The sequence below is a fragment of the Pomacea canaliculata genome, linkage group LG2, assembly GCF_003073045.1.
Source record: "Pomacea canaliculata isolate SZHN2017 linkage group LG2, ASM307304v1, whole genome shotgun sequence".
Taxonomy (NCBI): Eukaryota; Metazoa; Mollusca; class Gastropoda; order Architaenioglossa; family Ampullariidae; genus Pomacea; species Pomacea canaliculata.
In genome coordinates this window covers 772275-795154 of record NC_037591.1, presented here as the reverse complement: position 1 = coordinate 795154, position 22880 = coordinate 772275, and the positions used below count along the sequence as shown (strand labels likewise).

The 22880-nt window shown below is 36.8% G+C and overlaps 1 protein-coding gene and 1 long non-coding RNA gene across 34 annotated transcripts in view; one reads left to right on the top strand and one right to left on the bottom strand.

Annotated features, from left to right (window-relative positions):
* The window catches only part of LOC112557156 (basement membrane-specific heparan sulfate proteoglycan core protein-like), a 131013-nt gene that overhangs the window by 76417 nt on the left and 31716 nt on the right, over nt 1-22880 (bottom strand). For 7 of the 33 annotated variants that reach the window (XM_025226815.1, XM_025226818.1, XM_025226821.1 and 4 more), the window contains 11 exons: nt 20346-20468; nt 16635-16757; nt 13897-14049; nt 12580-12690; nt 12345-12347; nt 10406-10699; nt 9838-9945; nt 4308-4424; nt 3602-3709; nt 1710-1817; nt 981-1094 (listed from right to left, as the gene is read on the bottom strand). In XM_025226815.1, coding sequence (XP_025082600.1) covers nt 981-1094; nt 1710-1817; nt 3602-3709; nt 4308-4424; nt 9838-9945; nt 10406-10699; nt 12345-12347; nt 12580-12690; nt 13897-14049; nt 16635-16757; nt 20346-20468 — 1362 coding nt within the window. The remainder of the gene's footprint in view (nt 1-980; nt 1095-1709; nt 1818-3601; nt 3710-4307; nt 4425-9837; nt 9946-10405; nt 10700-12344; nt 12348-12579; nt 12691-13896; nt 14050-16634; nt 16758-20345; nt 20469-22880) is intronic. The other 26 variants (XM_025226822.1, XM_025226831.1, XM_025226839.1 and 23 more) reach the window with 22 other exon arrangements.
* LOC112557165 lies at nt 4449-8196 on the top strand. The gene is made up of 2 exons (XR_003097906.1): nt 4449-7021; nt 8087-8196. It is a non-coding gene; the product is annotated as an uncharacterized LOC112557165 (long non-coding RNA).

The following is a 22880-nucleotide window of genomic DNA, read 5'->3' as shown; positions in this document are numbered from 1 at the left end:
TGAAAGGGTGTGAGGGCAGATACATCCTGACCTGGCACAATGGTTTGCTAAAAGCTGAGGAGACAAAGAATTGACTGTGCTGGGAAATGATGTCAATAGGCAAAAACTTATTCAGAAATAATATTTCTGCAACAAGAAAAATACTTTGAAAGGTACTCAAGAATTTCTCTACTGTACACTTAATTTTGTTTTGGAGGACTCAACTAATGATATTTAGATGGCACATTGCAAAGACAAACAAAAAGAAACAACGTCCAATCAACAATCCCCCTATTCATCCAATCAACTTGAAGAAGACAGACAGGAGCCAGTTTATCATAAGATCTATCAGTAGCACTTCAGCAAACAAGCAAACATGCTGAAGCTACTTCTGTGGTGCTTATTTCTCTCCCCACTAAAAACCAGATGGCAGAGAGACACTGAAAATCTGGCTAAATTGATCAGAAGCTTTGTACAGAATAGAAAGTGAAGAATTATAACCTTTTCATGAGAACTTGAAAACACAAAAGAAAGAAGGCCTGTCCTTAATGCTTTACCCAAAGTTACCTAGTAAAACTACATCACGGAATTACACGGGCTGGAGTGAGATCCCAACCCACAAGCAAGGACTGTATGACAATCCCTTTACTACCTTTACTGTTACCCCACAAAACCATCCACCAGATGAAATGTCAGGTGCGTTTGTGCGCACACATATACATGTGACTGCATCAATACAAGTTTGCCATGTTTGCCAAGCCATCACGACACTTTTGATGCTGACATGCTATTTTTACAGAAAACACCTCCATTAAAAACTTATTCAAATTATATAAATACCTAAACTAGGGCGAAAGTTGTAAAAACATGCACTATGTAGTGTGCAAGTGTAGTGTGCTGCAGTATGCAACTGTAATGTGTTGTGTAGTGTACAGGTATAGCATACAAGTGAATTAGTGTGTTAAGTAGCGATGTGTAGCAATTTACTCTCTTCTACTTACGACAACTTCTTTCATCAGAGAGGTCTCTACAATCTGTGCGACCATCACATAAGCGTCTGCGATCAACACATTCTCCACTGCCACATTGGAACTGGTCTGTGCGACAGCTAGGTTCTGTGGTGACCCAGCATAAGCCAAGATTTCAACTGTTTCACAAGTCTTACCCTTTTAGAAATCAATTTTGGGGACATGAGTCTAAAATCAGTAAAATGATGGGTGATGATAAAACGATTTGTTCTTTTCACTTACTGCTGGACTCTTAAGTGACATCCTATTACCAAGATAATTTTCAAAAAAACACTTAAAAGAGCATAGTCATTTAAACTCAGTCTTCTTCACCACTTGATGGAAGTTCTTTACAAGACAACATATTAATACTACAATGTAATAATAATATTAATAGTATGAAGATGTTTAATTCAAACTTGTCTTAAGTATGTATTGCCTTTTACATGCTTCCCAATTGTTAAGTATTTCTCTCTTAGTATTAGCAAAGATATAGAAGAAAGTTAAAAATAACTTCAACTGTCTCCCCTTCACCAAAAGCTTTTTTCCTGGAATTTGTTATACTGGTATAAAGACAGAAGATTAGAGCCAGTGAAAACGTGCTCTATCACAGAAACTATTACAACATTTGTTGTCTTAAATCTATTTCAGATTGTATACATAGATACATTAGTATAAAAAAAAGTAGGACTGTTCAGTGCAATGAAAGGAAGAATAACCTACGACAAACATCTTCATCACTGCCATCCATACAATCAGGACGTCCATCACAATAACGCTGTCCTGCAATGCACTGGCCATTGCGGCAACGAAATTCAGCAGAATTGCATGCTTTATGAACAAGATTGAAAACATGTTGTGTAAATGTTACATAACTCTACAGTCCATATTTTATAATACATGAGTCAAGTAAATATAAGCACTAATTATTTACTCTTGTATTTATGTCTGTATTCTGTCTTCCAGTGACAGAATACAATAAGTCTTACATCTTTATGTAGCTCACATGAAGTGACAATGACATATGTGTATGTTTGTACTTGTTATGTTGAGACTCACATCTATGCATTGCTTCTGTTTTACATTTGTATCTGCATCCCTTAAATTATACGACTTCCTCCCTGCATACTGTTGACACCCAAGTACCTATGGTACCAGCCCTAATTTACTTACCAAAGCGACATAACAACTGTAACCACAGGGATATATAGAACCTTGCCACTATCCATATGAACATTATATTTTAAAATAAAGATGACAAAAAACTCTGAGAAAATTATTTTGGAAAAGTGCTATATAAATGCTCACTATAATTATCACATTTCCGAAATTTCTTGCTCTTTTATTCAGCTAAACTGCTAGTAAGATCAGTGCCGGTGGCTACAAGTGGCATAGTGCAGTACCTATCACAAATGAATTTGTCTAAACAGATCGCAAAGCTATCACATTTACCTCTAACAAGCACACATATTCTATCATTGTAATGGAATTCATTAGAATGACATATGCCCTCTAAGAAAAAACAATTGTCAACCTCATTCCTAATTAAACAGTATTTAAACTATTTCAAACACAAAAGTGGTAATTCTATACCATCCCCTCACTTTCCATAAGGCAACCACTGCCTGTTCAGTCCCAAGCGTTCTTAAGCTTTAATAAATGTCAAAACTCCAAAAACAAAACTTATACCCATCATTTATTTATCTGATGTTTATATGAAACATTTCAAGATTGTAGCCATACCATTAAAAGCACATTGTATAAAAATTTCAAGATTACAGCCATAACATTTAAAAACATCAATGTCCCCAGGAGTACATGTTAAAGTCAGTTAAACCAAGGTGCCTGCATGTAATAGGTTACTGAAAATGGTGACACGACTTGTGAAAAGCCACAACCTAACACAGCACCTATCGTTACAAAATACCTGAAACTACATCTGTCTTTATAAAACATCTGACACAACATCTGTCTTTATAAAATATCTGACACAACAGTTGTGTTTATAAAATATCTGACACACATCCCTTGTGAAGCTTCTTATTCTCATATGTTGAAGATTTTTCTGTTGTTTTCTTAACTCTTTACAGCTGAGGATTTCTCCTTCAGCCACTAAGAAAGCATGGATTTTGGCTATAAGTGTTTGAGTAAACTGTACAGAGTTAACCTCCTAGTCATACACCCAACTAAGACTTGTGCAAAGCAAACTATTCTGAAGTGATGATTCAAAGTATGTCTGGGGTAAACCTCAATGAACTGTCAAGATGTATGATTTACATCCACAGGTATGAGCTTATGAAATGGTTTAGTGAACTGAAGTCTAATTTGAAAAATTTATGAGAGTACCAATTTCAACATAACTTGTTTCACTTGGACTACAAATGGATTTAAGTCCATAACCAAGACTACAACAGAAATGAAGGCAATAATCACAAAAGTGTGAGTGGATAGATATTTAATGCACAACATATAAAACAGTACACCAGTTTTGGACAATCACTGTGCTTAAGATTTTGATCTCAAATGAAGAAAAAAGACTTTCTATTTCATTTGATACATACAAAGTAAATAACTCAGAAAGTTTTTTTTAAATACAGAGTTGAAAAAGTACATACCACATCCCTTTTCATCACTACCATCACTGCAGTCTATCTCACGGTTGCAGCGCCTGCTGGACGAGATGCATCGACCATCTGTGCATGTGAACTCATCCTCCTCACAGGCTGTGAACACACAATACTGGGAATAAATTCCTTGCCACAGTAGATTTCATGGTCACTGTTTTATTAATCTATCCCAAAAACACTTGACTTGAACATGTGTGTGTGAGAGAGAGAGAGCAGGAATGAGAAATTTTGTACACACTAATGCTTGCAGTGGTGAGACTGTAAGTGTGTAACTGGTGACTATCAAGAAAGTGGTAGCCATTGTTAAGACATACTGCTCATGCAACGGTATTTTGTAAAAATAAATTTTGACCTTATTACATCTACAATTTTGGCTTTCCATAAACCCAATGACTGCTTATTTTATTCAGTAATTTGAAAGTTTATGAGTGAACAGACAACAAATCTTTATAAGTTTTCATTGGTCATACGGACAACCCTTCAAGGGTGTGGGAAGAGTGACAAAGAGAGGCTGGAACACAAACTCTGGTCTGAAAAAACATCAAAGTGGTCCTCTCTATACACTCCAGCTAAGTACTAAGTACTCCAGCCCTGTTACATCTTGCAAAAGAGACTGGTATAAAAATCCTCTCATATCCCCTTAATCCTTGCATGTCAAAGGACTAGACAAATGCCCATTAATCAACCAACTTACGGCATCCTTCCTCATCGGATCTGTCAGCACAGTCAAATGCTTTATTACACCTGGCAAAAGCATCAATACACTGGCCATCTCTGCAGGTAAAATCCCGAGGGCCACAGGTGCGTGGGGCTGTAAAATATTTATAGTTTCGTTTATTTTTGTATCATGTAAAATATTTATGGTAAACATTTTACTGCCACTAAGAGATATTGTTAACTATATGTTCTTATCAATATCCATGATATATTCAAATGTCATGTTATAGATCCAAATTACCGTAAATCTGGATGCAATGTTATGACTTACAATTCAAAGTCTGCTTAACGTGTGATGACAACGAAATAAAAAAATGCAGCTGTGCGGTTAATAAGCAAGAAAGTGGATTCTTTTGCAAGTGTACTGCATTACACATTGACAACATGTCTGTATACAGGAGAAGGATGTGCATATTTTAAACCACTAATGCATCTTTACAAACAATATTCTGAAACTAAATCAGAACAAGGAATCATTAGGAAAAGTATAATATCAAAATGGTGATTGATGACTCTAATAAAACCCTCCCTATTTGCTAGTTTCTAAAATATACATCAAAACAATAAAATCCTTATCGGTGGAACACAAAGAGTGTTTTCATGGCATTCCTGATAAAGATGGTTCAAAGGTCAAGATGGCAGATTAAGAATGAAACATGAAAAGATGTATTTCTCCTTCTGAAAAGCAAATTTTAGCAATCCGACCTAATGCAAATAACACGTAGACACTGTGAACACTGGGCATACGAACACTTCATATATATATAGCTCAACTCCAATCTCAGATAATAAACACAAAATACCTACACAAAACAAGAACAAAAAATAGAACATGCAAGAAAGCTATAAATCTACAGACGAATACCCAAAATAGTATGATAATATACCTGTGTCAAAAAAATTTGATTGCAACAGTAACTAAATGATGAAGATGATTAGGCAACTATAAATAGGTATGTATCTATAGCAACATGAGAACAATAGGTATAAAGTCATCTTCACAAAGTTCTTTTATCGATAGGTATGCATCGTTACCAAACTAAGAAAGTGAGTGTAAATACATCTCCACAGAAAAAGTTTTCTATTAAATCAGCATGATCATGTATGCAAATCATAATAAACACAACTCTATAACAAACATTAAGGAAAGATGTGAGGTGGCCATGTGCATGTCGAAAGAATGCAAAACTTCAGAACAATATGGGACATACAAAATACAAAAAAACTTTGTAGAGATGTGACTGTTATACAAGGCAGCACAGCAGTAAGGTACCTATGCTGTGAGGTCAAAAGCCATCAGTTTGTGTGCAGAGAAGACTTTGTGCCAGTGATATCTAAAGCCAGTGCAGTGCCAATGAGATGTAAAGCAGGGAGCATTATTTCTATGATTTAACATAGCTCACAAGCACAGAAATAATAAAGCATGAAAGAAGATGAAAACCATCTGGAAATGAGATTTCTAATCTTTTTTTTCCCCTCAAAGAAGCCAATAAGTTGTTTGTGGTCCAATATCTGGAAATTTTCAGGACTTCATTCAATGAATTGCTTGTGGTATTTACTGCACGCTATCTTGGAAAACCTCCAGGAGACTGGGATTCCAGATATTTTGCAAGACCTGCAGATACTGGAACTCAGTGAAGCTCTTTTGTTAAGTCACTGAGGGCACCAGATACAAAATAATAAAGACAGCTGGAGAGAGGGGTTTTTTTTTTACTTGACAGAACGTGTGAATGTCATTAAACAAAGAAAGAAAAACTATACCATAAAGCTTACAGCTGAAGAGTCTACATTAAAGATCTAACAGCAACACTGCATGACTACTTTTCCATGTCTATCACTACCACAACAAGCTGACAAACAAGAGCAGCTTGTCATTCCTGAGAAAATAAACCTTCACTTGAGTAGCAGCAAACAACAACAACAACAACAACAACAACAACATATGACAATACTCATCACTGCCATCTTCACACTCTATCTGCCTGTTGCATTTCAACTGTATATCAATACAATACCCATCATAGCAGGTAAATTCTGAGTTGTGGCAAGCTAGAAAGTGATGATGAACAGTACATTTTGTTGGGTATACAAGCTCCTTCCCATGGTCAAGCCCTACCTTTACATTGCTGCCATTGTTTCCATAGATTTCATCAGAAGGAAAGCACCAGCAAAGTACTAACAAATTTGCTTCATTCAGAACATAGTGGCTAAAACTACATAGGTATTACCAGACACAAGAAGCAAGCCAGTCTTCAAATTGCATTATTTCACTTACTTTCTCAGCTTCACAAGCAAATATCAAAAACAGAAAATACTTGTCATATGATGAATTCATCAGGACCAAGTGCCACTAAAATAAGACCAGTCTTACATTTTTTACCCAACACCATTTCCCTTTTCTTTAGTTGTACACCAATATGTGTACATTTTTGTATGTGTCAATGTGTATTTGTGAAAGTGTGTGACTGCATATGTGTGTGTGACAGAGAGAGAGAATTATATTAGTGTATGTGTGTCTGTGTGCACGTGTGCAAATAGATTGCTTTTATTTTTAGTAAATTATTCAAACCTCTGCACAGCTTTTCATAAGTATCAACACATATTATTAGGTTGTACATATTCAAATACCTTTCAGTGATTTTCTCATGAGGGAGGCATTCTATTATTTGCAAAGGAGAACATAAATTGAAAGTAGTCTGCTGCAGAAACTACAGGCTAAGAACATTTTGAGTCGGTTCTGAACATCCCCTCAGTTGTGTGGCAAAGCACCAGGGCAGATGGAATAACAGCAGAGATGTGAAAGCAGATGTGAATGTGACAGCTCCAAGCTGACTGAAATCTTCAAGCAAGTTTTCAGGGCATGGAAGACAGGCTCATCTTCAAGGAGTGGAGTTCCTCACCAGCAAGTCTTCAGCAAGATTGTTTTGTCAAGACTGATCCGACCACAGCAAGCAGGATGCTCCGAACACATCTTCATTCTGCGACAGATTCGGAGCAGAGCAATGAATCGCTGTACATCAATTTCATCGACTGGAGAAGGCTTTTGACAGCATCCCCGCGAGTCCTTATGGAAGATCCTGAGCATTGTCCTGTGCTGTGATTTCAATCCCAGGTTGTCTGTGCACGTCATTGAGAGGAGAGGATCAGATGACCATGACTATGACAGCAACAACAGCGCTCGAAGACTTTGCTGATGACAGTCACACCGCCACCAAGACATGCATGAAAAAACAAATCTCAGAAACAGCTGGAAACCTTGGCTGAAGGTCAGCACAAAGAAAACGAAAAGTATGAGAGTGAACGCCAGAGTCATTTTCACCTACACATCAGGAGCACATGGAAGGCAAAAACATCAGCCAAGATCAAACTGAGAATCTTCCAGTCAAATGTGATCAGCACCCTCCTTACGGATCAGAATCATGGAAGATGACCAAAACCATCAGTAACAAGCTTGACGTCTTCCAAAACAGATGCCTCAGGCGCATACTTAACATCTTTTGGCCAAATACCATTCACCACGCAGTTCAACGAAGTTGGCGATGGATTGGACATGTGCTCCGCCAGCAGACAGCAGACCTTTCCAGAGTTGCCCTACGATGGACTCCGAAGAAAACGAGGCCGCCCAAAGGAAACTTGGAGAAGAACAGTGGAAAGGGAGATGAAAGCTGACATGGGTCACCTAGAGCGGGTTCAGCCGATCGACATCGTGACTCTGGTTGAGGCCTTATGTGCAACCTGATGCACGAAGAGGAATAGATAGTCTGCTTGCCTAAGCTGCTCATTATTATAAGAATGTGTGAGTACATTGACATATATCTGTCAGATGAAGACAAAGTCTCTGAAATGAAATGTTAAAGGAGTGAATCCAAAAAATTGCTAGTTAAGCTGTACATAACCTGAACATAGTCTTAGCTTTTACACCTGTGAATACATACAATAGTGTACCAGAGGAGCAGTTACAACTGTGAGAACATATACACAGGAGCAGCAGAGATGGGCAGAGCCACCCCATGCACCCCAAGGGAGCGACAACCAAAAAGATCTTTAATTTTTACTTACTGCTTTAAAGTAAGTAAAATGCTTATTAAAAAGATGTCTCTTCCTTACTTGTATGTACTTAATGTATAAGGATGATTGAAGCTGATAAGACTTGTAACTGATGGTAACTAAATGCACATAGGCCAACAATGGATAGATGCTCTGTTGTTTTAATTAATTCCTTAGTCATCAGAGATTATACACATGTATAGCTTCCTTTTTATTAAGGAAAGAAAGGCATTTAACTGCTGATTTTTTAATCAAGAATCAAAAATGAACTTAAAAATAATATTTTTATATTTATTTTCAGACCTGATTTTGATGATCATATCGCTAGTTTTTACTGCTTATGATTTACCGATCTCTTGACATTTACCTTTTTTAACCAACAAAAAGAAGCTAGAAGAAAGTAAACAAAGCTATCAGACAGATCCATAGAGGTGAAGGTCCCCCACCCTTCACAAGCTGTAATCACGAAGAAGCTAAAAGCAGAAAATCCACAAGGCCAAATGGGATCATTAATGAAATGCTGAAGAATCTAGACAACACTGCTCTTATTAAGCTTTTTGGAGGTCTTCAATCTGTAGTCTAAGGATAGAGTGATGCCCTTCACCTAACTGGCTGAAATGGATTGCACTCTGTTAATGACTTCTTTGTGTTAAACATTATTGGCGAGTTTTGAGGTGCCTACAATCATGGGTTTGGATTGTGGGGCACATTCAATCCGTGTCAATAGGTTTGATTCCATTTTGACGTGGAGACTTTGTGATTGATACAGTTCATTTAACTATTGCTTCTGTTTGACCTCTGTTGCTCAGCGGACTTTTGCGTGCATTGGACTCATTCAGTGTTCCAATGTGAGTTGGGTCGTTTGTTGGATGTGGTGCTTGGAGCTACATCTACTATAGCTGAGTCTTCCTGCTTGTATGTTATGAGTACTGCAGAATGTGGTTTATGCTCTATGTACATGTTGCCATCTGGCATGGAGTACACAGTCAGGGTTATGTAGACTGTGGAAAGTGGTTTGTATTGTATTACTAAATGTAATGTACGTACTGATGAGCACACTACACTTGTATGTGGAGTACACAGTCTGCTACAGCCTATATCATTCTATTATGTTGTCAGCTTATTTTGATGTCACACCACCTACTGTAAACATCAGGTAAGTTTTTAAATATTAATCTTGGCAAATGGAGTATCTGTGGTATGAAAAGCCAAGTATTAATGAATAGCAAGCAAAATGAAAATAGTTCTTGTTTCTATGCAGTAAAGCAGTGATCAATATAAAGCAAAGATTTTGAAAAAATGGCAACAGACTGCTGTTGTTATCTCAATTGAAGGCAAACTGCTCTGATGCAAGGCTGATACAAAAGCTCAATTGTCAGTGGCTGTGCATAAAACAATATCACCAGAAGCCTTTTATAGAAACTAAAAGGAATTTGCTTTGAATCAGTAGGTGAACGTACGGCAGTTCTCTTCATCTGAGCCATCTTCACAGTCCAAGCGCCTGTCGCATCTACGCTGTGATGCGATACACTGACCATCACTACATGAGAATTCACTGCTCCTGCAGCCTGGTGTCAAAGTGGATATTCATTCAGACTACAGTGTGTTTAATAAACAGACTTATTAGATGCTTTACAAAACAGAAACCTGTGAAAGGTTCAGAAATTGATCAAATAAAGGGTACCAAAAAAAAAGTTAATCCAAGAAGTCAGAAAATTCTAAGAAATTGTACTTGAAAGTGTTTACTAAAGACATTTATATTTCATATGCTAAATAACACTGGTAAAATCTTTTCTCAATACTTAACATCTAAGCAGTCATTAACTTTATGTGATATAGCAAGCTGACAACTCTGTTATTCTTCATAATTGCTTTTCACTTTTTGATGCATTCTCAAAAACAGTTGTCTGCCAAACTGAACAATACAAGCTAAAACAAACACTGTTTGGGGTCACAATTTCAGTTTTTTTCCTACAAGAGCACTAAATAATAAAAGGAAAATTTAGAATAGATTTGTGTACAACACACCTCTGGCAACAACTTCCACAGAAAAGTCTGCTTGCAAGTTTCCTGGCCCACTGCAAGAATAGATGGCTGTGTCCAATGCAGTGCTTTGTTTAATATGTAGTTGGCTAAGAAGGAAACCTTTCTCTGGCATAGGGAAATTCTGTATGTCAATGTTTTCATTTTCGTCTGTGCTTACACTCTCTCCATCCACTAACCAGGAGATGGTGTGACGGCTGGGATCACCCCCAGTCAGATTGCACATAACCCGAATTGTTTGTCCCTCTTCCACACGAGCTGTGCCTGTGATCTTCAGAACTGGTGACCCAAAAATGCCAGCAGTGCCCAAAAATGTTTGCTGACAATTTTACTTTCTTAGTCAAACACTAGTGAATGTGATTAGTCTTTTCTTTAAATTTAATATGTTTGTAGCCAAGAACACTAACTTTAAAATGTTAAGAAAAAGACTTGTAATTGTAAAAGATCTCAATATACCTGTAAACAAATCCATCTCAAAATAGCTTTAAGTGTTCAGAGAACAGTTCTTTAATTATTGTTTTATACATTATTACCTATTTTAGCTCAACGTTCAAAACTTTAGTGCTATAAGAATTTCTTGAGCTTGATGAATAGCAAAATATTTCAGTTTCTTTACATACAATAACTGCTCAGACTATTAGAATACTGAATATCAGTGGACTGACATTGACAGACAAAATAATCCATCTTATGTGAGTTTGTGTTTTTCACAGTAGATGAGTATAATACAAAAGAGGCCATTTAAAATAAGTCTTTTTCTGTACACTACAGCAATTATTCAGTGTTTGTCATACAATCATGAGCCAGTGCAAGAAAACAATGTATTTCTTTGTAATTAAAATTAAGAACTAAATATGAATATAAATGGCTTTCTTCTAAACTGGAATAGAGACATGACAAAGCATCACTTCTAGTCACATGAGTGCTTCTTTTATTAAAACAGGATTAGCAGAGATAGCAAACAATGGAAAAGATATTGGCTATTTCTTGTTAATGTAGGCCACTTGAGTGATCATTTCTTTATCTTGTTAGACCTATATGTGCTATACCAGAGACTTTAAATAATGTGGTTATTTAAAGTCTCTGGCTATGCTCATCTCTCTTTCACACACCCAAACACAATAATGGCCATTTCTTGTTAATGTGTGCCACTTAACTTGTTTTGTACATTATGGTTAAGAAAATGTTTGCATAGCAGCTGAACAAAGATATAAAAAAAAAACCAGTTTAGGATACAAATCCGAAAACTTTCAACAGCACGTACAGCAAACAGATTTTGTAACAGTAAGCAAATATAGAAAAAAATACAGACAGTAAAGAATCCTGTACAAATCTGAGTGGCTAAGCAACTGCTATATTATGCTGGGCTTCACAGTATCCAAGCTCAGGGGTTTTTTTTTTGTTGTTGTTGTAGATATGTATACTGCTCAATTGACCTTGTTTGTGAAAAAATATACTGTGTATATATATATATAAATAAAATAAAGTCTATCAAAACATTTGTGATGAACACTATACTACTTTTTGATATCTGACACTTGTCATTATTTTGCCTACATGGTTTTAATCTGGTCTTTGTGAGTGCAGTAAGCCTGGCTCTCGCTAGAAGACAGCACTAAATAAGTCTTCTGAGAATTATGTTATTGTCTGTTGCAAACTACATTCTATGAAAACTCTGAAAGGAATATTTGTTGTAACACATAGATTAAAATTTAAACAATACAGAAATGAAACATATGTCTGATGTTAATTATCAACGTTTAACTGTAATGTGTTATAGTTGCTTCACTACAGCGAATTTTAAACAAATGTAAAATGGTAAAATAGTTCAATGCATTAAGTAATGAAACAACTTCTACTACATGCAAGCACAGTCCAATTGAAGGTGAAATAAGCAGTGAAGGTTTGTGCATCCTATACTTACCAGCTGTTGATGAATCACACAAAAAAAAGAAAAGAAAATCAATATACTAACTAAATTAAACACATTTAAAATAAATAAGTTAAAGTTCAAGACATAATTCAAATATACATAACCCATAAACATGCTTACACACAGGGTGCAACCACAAACAGGGGAGATGAGTTTCCACAAGGCACACTCTTTACCAGTTTTCCCTTCCTAGCCTAAATATGGAAAGAAATTCCAAAACACTTACGACATCCTGCTTCATCAGACGCGTCCTTACAATCAGAAATCCCATCACATTGGAGTCGGCCATCGATGCAGCTGCCATCATTACACTGGAAATCTCCACTCTCACAACCTACTTTGGAAAGAAAATATGTTACCATACGTTCTTGTAGTTCCTGATAAAAATACAAACTATTAAAGAAAGGATTATTAATATACTTCATTTACCAAAAAAAATCAAACTAGTAACCCAGTTTACTAATGTCTACAATGTGCATTACTATTTTACAGTTTTGTTCTGTTTCTTGTATTAGGAATGGTGATCAATTTTCCAGCCAAATCAGATAACCTGCAAGTTTCTTATTTGTGCAAGTACTTTTATCTGCAAACACACAAATCACCCAATGAATGCAGGATGTTTGAATAAGCGATTTGTCTGCATTTGTAGCAGGTGAGACAAGCAAACAATGAAAAATACCTTTAATTGGCCTTTACATGATGATGATAATGATGATGATATTTGAGTTACAATGGAAGAAAAAGGAGCATTCAAATGTCTCACCAACAGAATTTACATCCAGTCCTTCAAGTTATAATGCAGCTAAGTCTTTTGTTAACAATGTAAGTGAAGCAACTAACAACCAATTTATAAACACCTGCTTCATGCTCTTATCCACACTTCAACGTTCTCAGTTCATCTCTACCATTCTACAATAGAGAAAGCATGGTATGATGAACCAGGAATTAAGATCTTTCCAAGAAAAATTTCTCACACACACATGCCTAAATGCATCCACATATAATTGCACGTGTCAAAGGTGTAAGCAGCAAGCCATTAATTACTGGCACAATGGTAGTAAAGCGAACAGCTTTTTACTGTGTGATAACAAAAACCCAGAATTACCAATAAATAAAGAGATTATTCTTTTAAAATTCTCCAGCTAGTTCAAATAAGTCATCGTGAGCACGTGACTGCAAAAGGCATTAACTAATACCCTGAAAATGCCCACATCTCATCTTATAAGCTTTCCTAGGACAGAAAAACTAAAACTGAATCAAGTATTTACAAAGCTTCACTAGAGGACAATTCTAAACAGGAAAAAAATGTTAAGGAGTGTATGAATAAGAAGCTCTGTTAGTCCTCGTAACTCAGCTATGCATAAGTATGCTATGCAAATCAAATCTGCGCCAGAATGGAATTCATATAAGGCTGCTCCAGTGTAAGTAAACGTTAAGCATCATGCCAGCTTCAGTAGAGGGCTTAGCGTAAGCTTCCTGTTAAGCTGACATGAAAGCACTCTATAACCATATTTTATGGCTACTTCTGTAGAAAAACACTCACCACAATCAATCTCATCAGAATTATCCTGACAATCACGACGCCCATCACATTTCTGGTCAGGTCTGATACACTGACCACTGTTACAACGGAACAGACCCTCTGGACAGAGCTCTGGGAAGGGAATAATTTCTGAAGTGGTGGTGTCTGGGGTAACTGGAACATGGGGCAATGATTTTATTCTTGTGCAGGTACAGAAGTACCTCAGTCAAGAATGATGCATTTTCTTAAAGTAATTTGGGCAATGGCAAAGTATTCTTTAAATTTATTCTTTTAAATAGCTTGATCAAATGATGCAGTTTTGTTGTCTTCTGGAAAATATTTAATTTTTAAGTACTTTGTCAAACACCATGGATTTTGTGCAAGGTTTCGTTGTTCAGTATTTCCAGCAGAAATAATCACATTCAATAATTCCCTGTGGCAGTTTCTCCTCTACTCACTAGTCCAAGCTTTAAGCAATATGCTTCAACATTTAATGTGGCGCCACACTTCTACATGCTATTCAAAAACCTATATCTATATCTATATCTAAAAATCGAAAAAGTATGATTTATATTAATTTTAAAAAGAAGAATTTTTAAACTATGTGTTTATGTTCATTAAAATGGCTTTTAATAATGGTGCAAAGAATTTAAACAAAGACCTTTCTTAACTGTCAATAACAAAAAGGAACACACAACTTTAAATTGTTCTTACATTCATGCACTCACATGCTAGTTTTATAGAGCAAACCTACTAGGAAACTGGTAACTCAAACAACATCACATACAAGACCACATCACATGAAATTTGTAGTTAGTTTTCTATCCTTTATTGTGCAAGAAGAGTCAAGGGAAAGCGCTGTAGTAGAAAAAACTATCTGTGAATTATCGGACAGTTTCAGTATTTTACCCACAGTCTTTCACTGTACAGACTATTTGTGGGTTTGGTGATTCTAGTTTGGTGCAGTTAATTTTCCTTTTTTGGTTCCACTTGTCTGGAAAGAAGAGTGAAAAAGGGGAAAAAAACCCACAGGGGCCACTGCTGCTGTGTATGGCATAACAGCAGTGCCATGATTGTAGATAAGATATTTCTCCAAAGATTTCCAGCAATTCTAATGTGGCAAATGTGTGGTCACCTTTGTTGTGTACACTTCATAGGACCCCAGGGAACAATAGTGACAGTATCTTTATTACTTGTAACCAAATAATTGTAGACTTTCTAGACCAGCTTGAGCTTTTCATTTCTTGTGCAGTGATTTATTTTGGTTGTAGTACACTTTGTTTTCCTGCACTCCTCTCTAGTGTCTTTATCCTTGTGTTGGACCATCTTCTTGTCTCTGGCCTCTTTCATCTACAAATCTTTGCTAGACTGCCGAATGGCCAAACATTAACAGTATTTCAAAAAAGTGCATTGAGCATTATTAAATGGGCAGGGAAATCTTTTAAATGTTTGGTCAGCCCATAAATTGCAGATATAAGGGACATGGATACATCATGCTATTCTTGCAAGGTAGATAGTAACTCCGCCCTCACCCTCCATCCCTATTAAGAAGAAAGATTTTGTGGTTGCAGCATTCTGTATCCAGTAAGAGCGGTCCGGTGGCGCAACGGTTAGCGCCTGTCACCAATACAGTGAAGGTTGGCTGCCCTGAGTTCATTTCTCATCTCGGGCATGCTGTTCTTTCTCTGCATGTGGCATCTGTTTACAGGGCTGGCTGCCTTGCCGTAATATAGCCTCAGTTGCTGACACGGCGTAAAACACCAATTCCCCCCTCCCCCTGTATCCAGTAAACTGGTATTGGGCAAGACATCAGGGGCTCAAACAGATAAAAGGAATAATGTAAGGAAAATACTAAATGACCCTCAGTGACCCTGATAACTGTGAAGATATTCAATCAGATAAAATGGAGACAATTTCAAATTTTTAAGCGATTATGAGATTGAACATTTATAAGCAAGAGCTGAATTAAATGGCTTGTTTGTTTCACTAATGGTTGATGTGTACAACACCTTCCATTCCAGAAAAACAAGAAATTAATTAGCATGTGGCTGTTCTTCATGGATGGTGAGAAAATTTATTTAGTGGTCTTGACACTAACATTCATTAAAGCGTCCCTACATGCATTAATTTTACTGTGAACATTTGAAAGGGCGGGGGATTATATATACAAGAATGTGATTTAGACCTTTAAACTTCTCAGTTTTATAAAAGCAGAAATTGGGAGAGTTACAAAGGACATGAGACCTTGTTTTTGAAGTATAATTTACACGCATCTCTAACATTTTGAACTGCCTGTTTTTAAGAATATCATGATGGCCATTGGTCATAGAGAAATATGATTTTAAAAGATTCTAAAGTATATCACAATGACCACTGTATCATGACATGGATGTATCACCAAAGATTCTAAAGTATATCACAATGACCACTGTGTCATGACATGTTTGTATCACCAAGTCAGTGGAAGTGCAGAACACAAGAGAGGGGAGGTAGTCTGAGTTAAGAGTCTGAAATTACTCTGAGGTTTTGACTCAGTGTTGGAATTGATATTGGTGATTATGTATGTGCCACCACAGTGACTACATAAATTTAAAAGTTATAATTTGTTTGTTTACTTTGTATATATATTTGTGTGTAGTGTCAGGTGACAATGTCCATTCTGTGTGTTTTTTTGTTATAACAGAGCATGCATGTCAGACCATTTGGTTGTGACACACTGGTCCTAGAAAAATATTTCTTTTAAAAGAATGAGGACTCACCACAGCCTTTCTCATCTGATCCATCATCACAGTCACTTTTACCATCACACCTCAGCAATGGGTTTACACACTTGCCATCATCACAACGGTATAACCCCTCTGGGCAAAGTTCTCCAAAATCTGCTGGAAAAAACATCACACCATAATAATAACATCACAAAATTTGTAATACTTTGCACATTTATGCTACTAACATCTTACCAGATAGTCTTGGACACCGCATTAGTAACAACATGCCATTTATATTTCTATGCATGCTCCCCAACTCTTATCAAATATATTGGCATTAGCATATGCACAATATATCACACTTCCTGTGTAGTTTATACATAACCAGTGTCATACCACTTACATCTGCATCTATGTGACTAACATCAACATGTGTCTATGTAGCTCATGATATCCGTGTGTAAAAGTCAAACACATTCAGTCAACTGCTCTCTGAATGTTTGAAGAAGTGTCACATAACTTTAATCTCATCTATCTTAAAAACAATGTTTAAAGATGGCATCTAGTAACCATAGTTGTGATCTTTAATACACCATGAAGGTTTATACATAGTCACTACATGTATTATCATGATTATAATGTGTTCTTTTGAAATTAATGCAGTTATCAGGATATAACCAGAAATTTGTTGGCAGGGCATGATATTAGTATGAGACCAAAATACTTCAGAGTGTATACATAACTTGTTGACAAGGCATGATGAACAATGGTATGAGACCAGAATACTTCATAGTGTATATGTATAACTTACATGCAAGAAGCATGCAGAAGACACACATAATACTATATTTCTGACCATTAAGAGAAAAACAGGAAATTCTTCAGCTGTTAATTAGCAGTCTCCATTTCAAGTGGTCTTTCATTTGAAACATCACTAATCTAAATGTTAGCACAATCATGTTGAATGATATTCTGCTATAATGACCATAAAGAATGGCATATAGATACATTCTGTGTCAATGTCCCGTTGCATAACAGTTTGTACATAAGCAAACATCAGCAGATTTTGCATATCTGGTTGTGTTTTTGAAACCATGAGCCACAAATCATACCTGTTTCTGTAAGTAATCGATTGAGTATTAATATTAAGGTTATTAATATTACTATCACATTATAGTTTAATAAACATACGCAGCAAACACATTAAGATAAAAAAAACACAAAAATAATAATGTTATTCTGTTTCAATGAGTGATGTTTTTTAATGTGTGAGGAAATTAAAAAAAAAGTAAAAACCTATTTAAGACTTAATGATGATGAATTAACAGCTTTTGTCTTGCAATAAAATGATCTGTTACAAGAATACTGGCTATACCTAGCTTTAGATCAATAAAGACAGGCCTCAGTCAATACAGTGAGTGGTATGACTGTCTTGTTGATGCTACCATTTTCATGCAGTAATACAAGCATAACTAAAAGTATCAGTTTTATTTGTTATTTTTGCCACTAAGATGGCACATTATATGTGGGGAAAATAGCAGACGAGGATATATCATACTCTGTACGTTGCATTTGGTTAGTATGTGGAAAGGAAAATGCAGCATCTATGTTACAAACAGTAATCATGCATGGAAACTTCAATGGCTCACAGAAGAAGCTGACTGTGCCATCCTCTTTCCCCACTGTTTTACCTTCCCAGACCCTCTGGGGTCACCCGATGTGTAATGACATTTAAATCAGAGGAAAATGTCAGAATATTAAATGATGAGAACAGAGTAATGATGTGTGACAGTCACATATACATCTGTAGTACAGTATCACATGTAGGTGTTAAGTTGTAGCAGGGCATAAAATACAGGGGAAAAATAAGCAGTGACAGCTTTAATATGAGCCACAAGCTGTAATATTAGCCATAAGCTGTAATATGTAATATGAGTCATAAGCTATGACACTATCTGACACAAAATCTAGTGGACAACACATCACAGTAGCCGTTGTGCAGCTGTGACATTTAACTGCAGGTAAAAATAAAATATCTCACAGGGTGTATGTCATTCATGCATTCATTTGCCCCTTGACTATACTCCTTGGTCTGCCCCTTGGCTGTAGCTCTGCATATGGCATGTGCTTACAGGGCTAGCTACCTTGCTGTCATATAATCTTAGTGGCTGGCTCGGTGTAAAACACCAATTTCCAACCCCCAATCCTTGACTGGTCCCTGTCTGTCTGCTGGTACTGGTCATCAAGGAAACACATGGGTAGATGAAGCAGCTGATAAAGACCCATTACTTAGGCCTCTTGAACTTAAGTAAGCAGGTCCTGCATGAAATGACAAGTCTATTCCTTCAAGTTTGTCAGCTAGTTCTTCCTCTGATCACTTCACATTTGTCGTTAGGTTTTCCTCTAATCATTTCACATTTGTTCTTCCTTTAATCACTTCAACTTCCACCTCCTTTCAAGGTAGTTTCATGAACAGTCCTTGAAAGAGTGTTGCGCTGGGTCACAATTGAGCTAGACCAGCTTATGCCACTTAACTGCCGTGAGTAGGAGCCCCTGACGTCCTACCATGCTCCATAAAAAGTGACTGGTTCCATGTAGGAGATCCTCAGGTGCTTGCTCTCAAATACCTGGATTTTCCTCTCCATATTGGCATGCAGAATCCAAGTTTCATAGAATTACCACAGGATTGGTACTATGAGAAATTTGTACAGATCACTTTATAGTAAACCTGATATTACTGTTGCTGTTGCAATCCTGATGCACATATCTACCATAGAGCTACCGTCTTTGGAAAGGGTGGCTCCCAAGTACTCAAAGCTGTTCGCTTCCTCAACCTGTACTCCATTCATGTACATTTCTGCTTTGTTGCAGTTTGCTGTTGCTTACCGCCTTCAGAACAATGATGCACAAACTTATCCTTATCTTGTCCTTATGTATATCCTGTAAGTAGCACTTGTTTTGTCTATTTTGGGTTATCTGAGGACACTTCCGGAGTATAATTGCCACTGGGATTAATAAAGTTGGTCATTGCCATTAACGTTATCAGCAAAGAGTAGGTTGCAAATGGGCCTCCCACTGATAGAAATGGAAGTGTGACAGTCTTAAGGTTTCTTGCATGATTTATTCTGAAAAAAGATCTTGATCAGTATAGGTGAATATGGGTACCCTTGATGCACACTTACTGTCATGTGAAAGAAAGCTCCCACTCGGTTATCCAGTAATATTGCACTTATTGAACTCTTGTACAGGGTTTAGGTGACTTGAACAAGGCCCTCTTTGATGTTGGATTTTTGCATTACACATCCTAGCCTCTCTGCTAGATTCTGTCAAATGGCTGTATAAAGAAGAGCTTTTTTTTTAACTAGGTCGATAAAGATAACTCTCAGCTGTGATATGATGTAACATGACAGGAGAAATGAAAAGATATATTGCTGTAGCAGTCTACAAGAACTGTACATCAGAAATTGCAAGGGAATAAAAACTGTTGGCATTTGGCATAAACTGGCTGCACAGGGAACTGTGTATAAGTAAAAAACAAGACAGATGCAGGCAACAAAGAATGGATGGTGAAAAGCAGTACAGACTGTCAACAAAACTGTGCTGGGGAAGAAGACAGGTGCTGGAAAAGAGACTGGTGATTTCACTTGGGGAAACAGATTACATACAGCAACAACAGCTTCATACACTGCTGCTGATGTTTATCTCAAACTGTGACATGAAAATGAAAAAAAATCCATTCCATGAACGTCTGTGGTTCCTTACGGCAGTTAGATTCATCTGATCTGTCTGCACAGTCGAGGACACCATTGCATTGCTGGACTGATGGAATGCAGAATCCGTCTTCACATTGAAACTCATTAGGGGCACAAACCCCGGAGAATGGAACTGAAATATAGCATGAGGAGGTATCCAGAGTTGGGCATGTACAGAACCCAAAACCCCTCTTGTAACATTTCCTGTGATTTGTACCACTGGAATGTCAAAGCTTTATCTTTTGAGGAACATTTATTCCAACTAAATATACATGTCTTTTGCACCAGATTGTACATACTAGTTCCATTTAACTCATACAGTATGATACTTCATTCAAATAATAATCATGTCAATACTAAAAGTAATTCTCTTTGCTAATTTATAGGGCATTAAATGCTACAGCAGCATTGCAAACAACAACAAAGCAAACTAATTAGTTTATTAGAGTTCTATTTTAATGACTAAGTTTTGTTCATTGCACAATTCTTATTTCCCCAAATGTAACAAAATAACACTATTCTATTCATGAGATAAAGGCGTTCTAAACTTGTTAAGAGTAGTCTTATTCAAACTGGATTTTAAGATGCTCAAATTTTGTTTTAGGGATGTATTTAGCACCCAAGGTGACCAGATTTGTCACTTTTAACCAGTCTGAAGGTAAGTGAGAATCAAATGATCAATATAGATACAGTGGAACCTCGGTTAGCGAACGCCTCGGATAGCGAATATTTCGGTTAACGAACAAAAATTTCGTTAAAAGTTTGTCTCGGATAGCGAACAAAATTTCGGATAACGAACAGCCACGGGAACCCCACGTGACCGACCAGCATGCAATCATTCGCGCCCGAGACACAGTTACGATGAGTCGTTCCTTATCTGTGCTCATTCTTCTTATTTAGTGATTTTTGTGCTTTATTTTAATAAGATAATCTTCAATCATGGCTCCAAAGAAGATTAAGAGCAATTAATAGTAGTGAGGTAATGACAAGGAAGCGGCCAACAAATGAATTGAAAAAGGAAATAAAATTATGAAGGTGGCATGCGTCTGTAGGATATGTGATGTCGTATTACCGAAGAGTTTTACAAAAAAGGCAGAAGCAACAGACACTGGACAAGTTTTTTTACTTTAACCTCAAAGCTACAGAAAAAGGAAGTCACCCCCGATTTTATAATGTCACGTGTTCATGGAGGGGGAATCAAAGCAGTAATTCCACCCCTTCCTTCCCTCACTTGCTTCCAACCACGCCGTCAAAACGGCGAGTTTTCTGATGTTTAGATGCTTTCGTTAATGTTTTTATATTTATGTAACTCCATTTTTATTGCATTATAAATGTTCTCATTAAAACAAATACCTATATATATTTAGCCTGTAACTTTCAAATATTAGCGAGTCAACAGGGGCTGGGAACCAATTAAATCTATTTCCTTTATTTCTTATGGAAAAAATTGTTTCGGATAACGAACATTTCGGATAACGAACAGCTCTCCAGAACGGATTAAGTTCGTTAACCGAGGTTCCACTGTACTGATGAAAAGTTGAGATGGTTAACCTCAGCAACAAGACCCTACAATAGTGTATGGTCACTGACTTTTTGATATGGTGCAGTAAAGCAGTGGAATTCCCTTCCCTTGTCTATTAAAGTTGAGTCTTTTAAATGTACATTAAAAACACATCTTTTCTGTTAACACCAAGACACAGGCAGCTAAAGGCTGACTGATCATACAGTAATGAGCTAGATTTGGGCATCAGACTTTAAAACGAAGATCAAGGAGGTGGAATCCTTTTGAAACCTCAGACTTTGAAATGTTGCATTACAGTGTGGAATCCCTTTGATACTGTGCAAGAGAATGTAGGAACATTCAGAGTTTTAGGGGCAAAGAAGTGCACAGTATGAGATGGTATTGTAGTGATGAGGAGGTATAAGAAAGAACAAGGACATGCTCAGAAGTGACTTAAAGGTTTGGGGGTGAGAGTAAGTGCACACTGTAAAATAGGATGTTGGGGCTATGGCACTCTCGCCAATAATTTAAGAAGTAGGTGAAGGTTCAAACATGGCAGGTTATGCTGTGACCTACTCTGATATGTGTGTTGGCCTGGTGTCATTCACTGACGCAGGTGATGCATCCTATGCCTATAATCCCTCCCCTCCAATGAAACACAAGAAAGAGATTAACTGAGCATGTCACATTAAAAGGCAGCTGTGTTAAAATGCTCAGTTATTGCTGTTGGTATGTACTTAACAAATACTTATTGACATTCACAGCTACTACAAATCATTGTATCTCACCGCACTCCTGAACACTAAGCATATTTAATATTTATATTCAGATAAAAGTTGAAAGCTTTGCATTAAATTTCCAGTCTTGAAAGAGAATACAGATCTTCTCTCAGAATGTTTTGAAAATTAATCTGATCAATAAATACCCGGAGTAAAGGGCTTGGCTAAATTTGCTATAAAATCAATTTGTCTAAATACATATTTTTGTATTCACAGTCTATCCCAGTGGGCAAGCAGAGAGCAGAGTGGTTAGAGCACTGTTGTC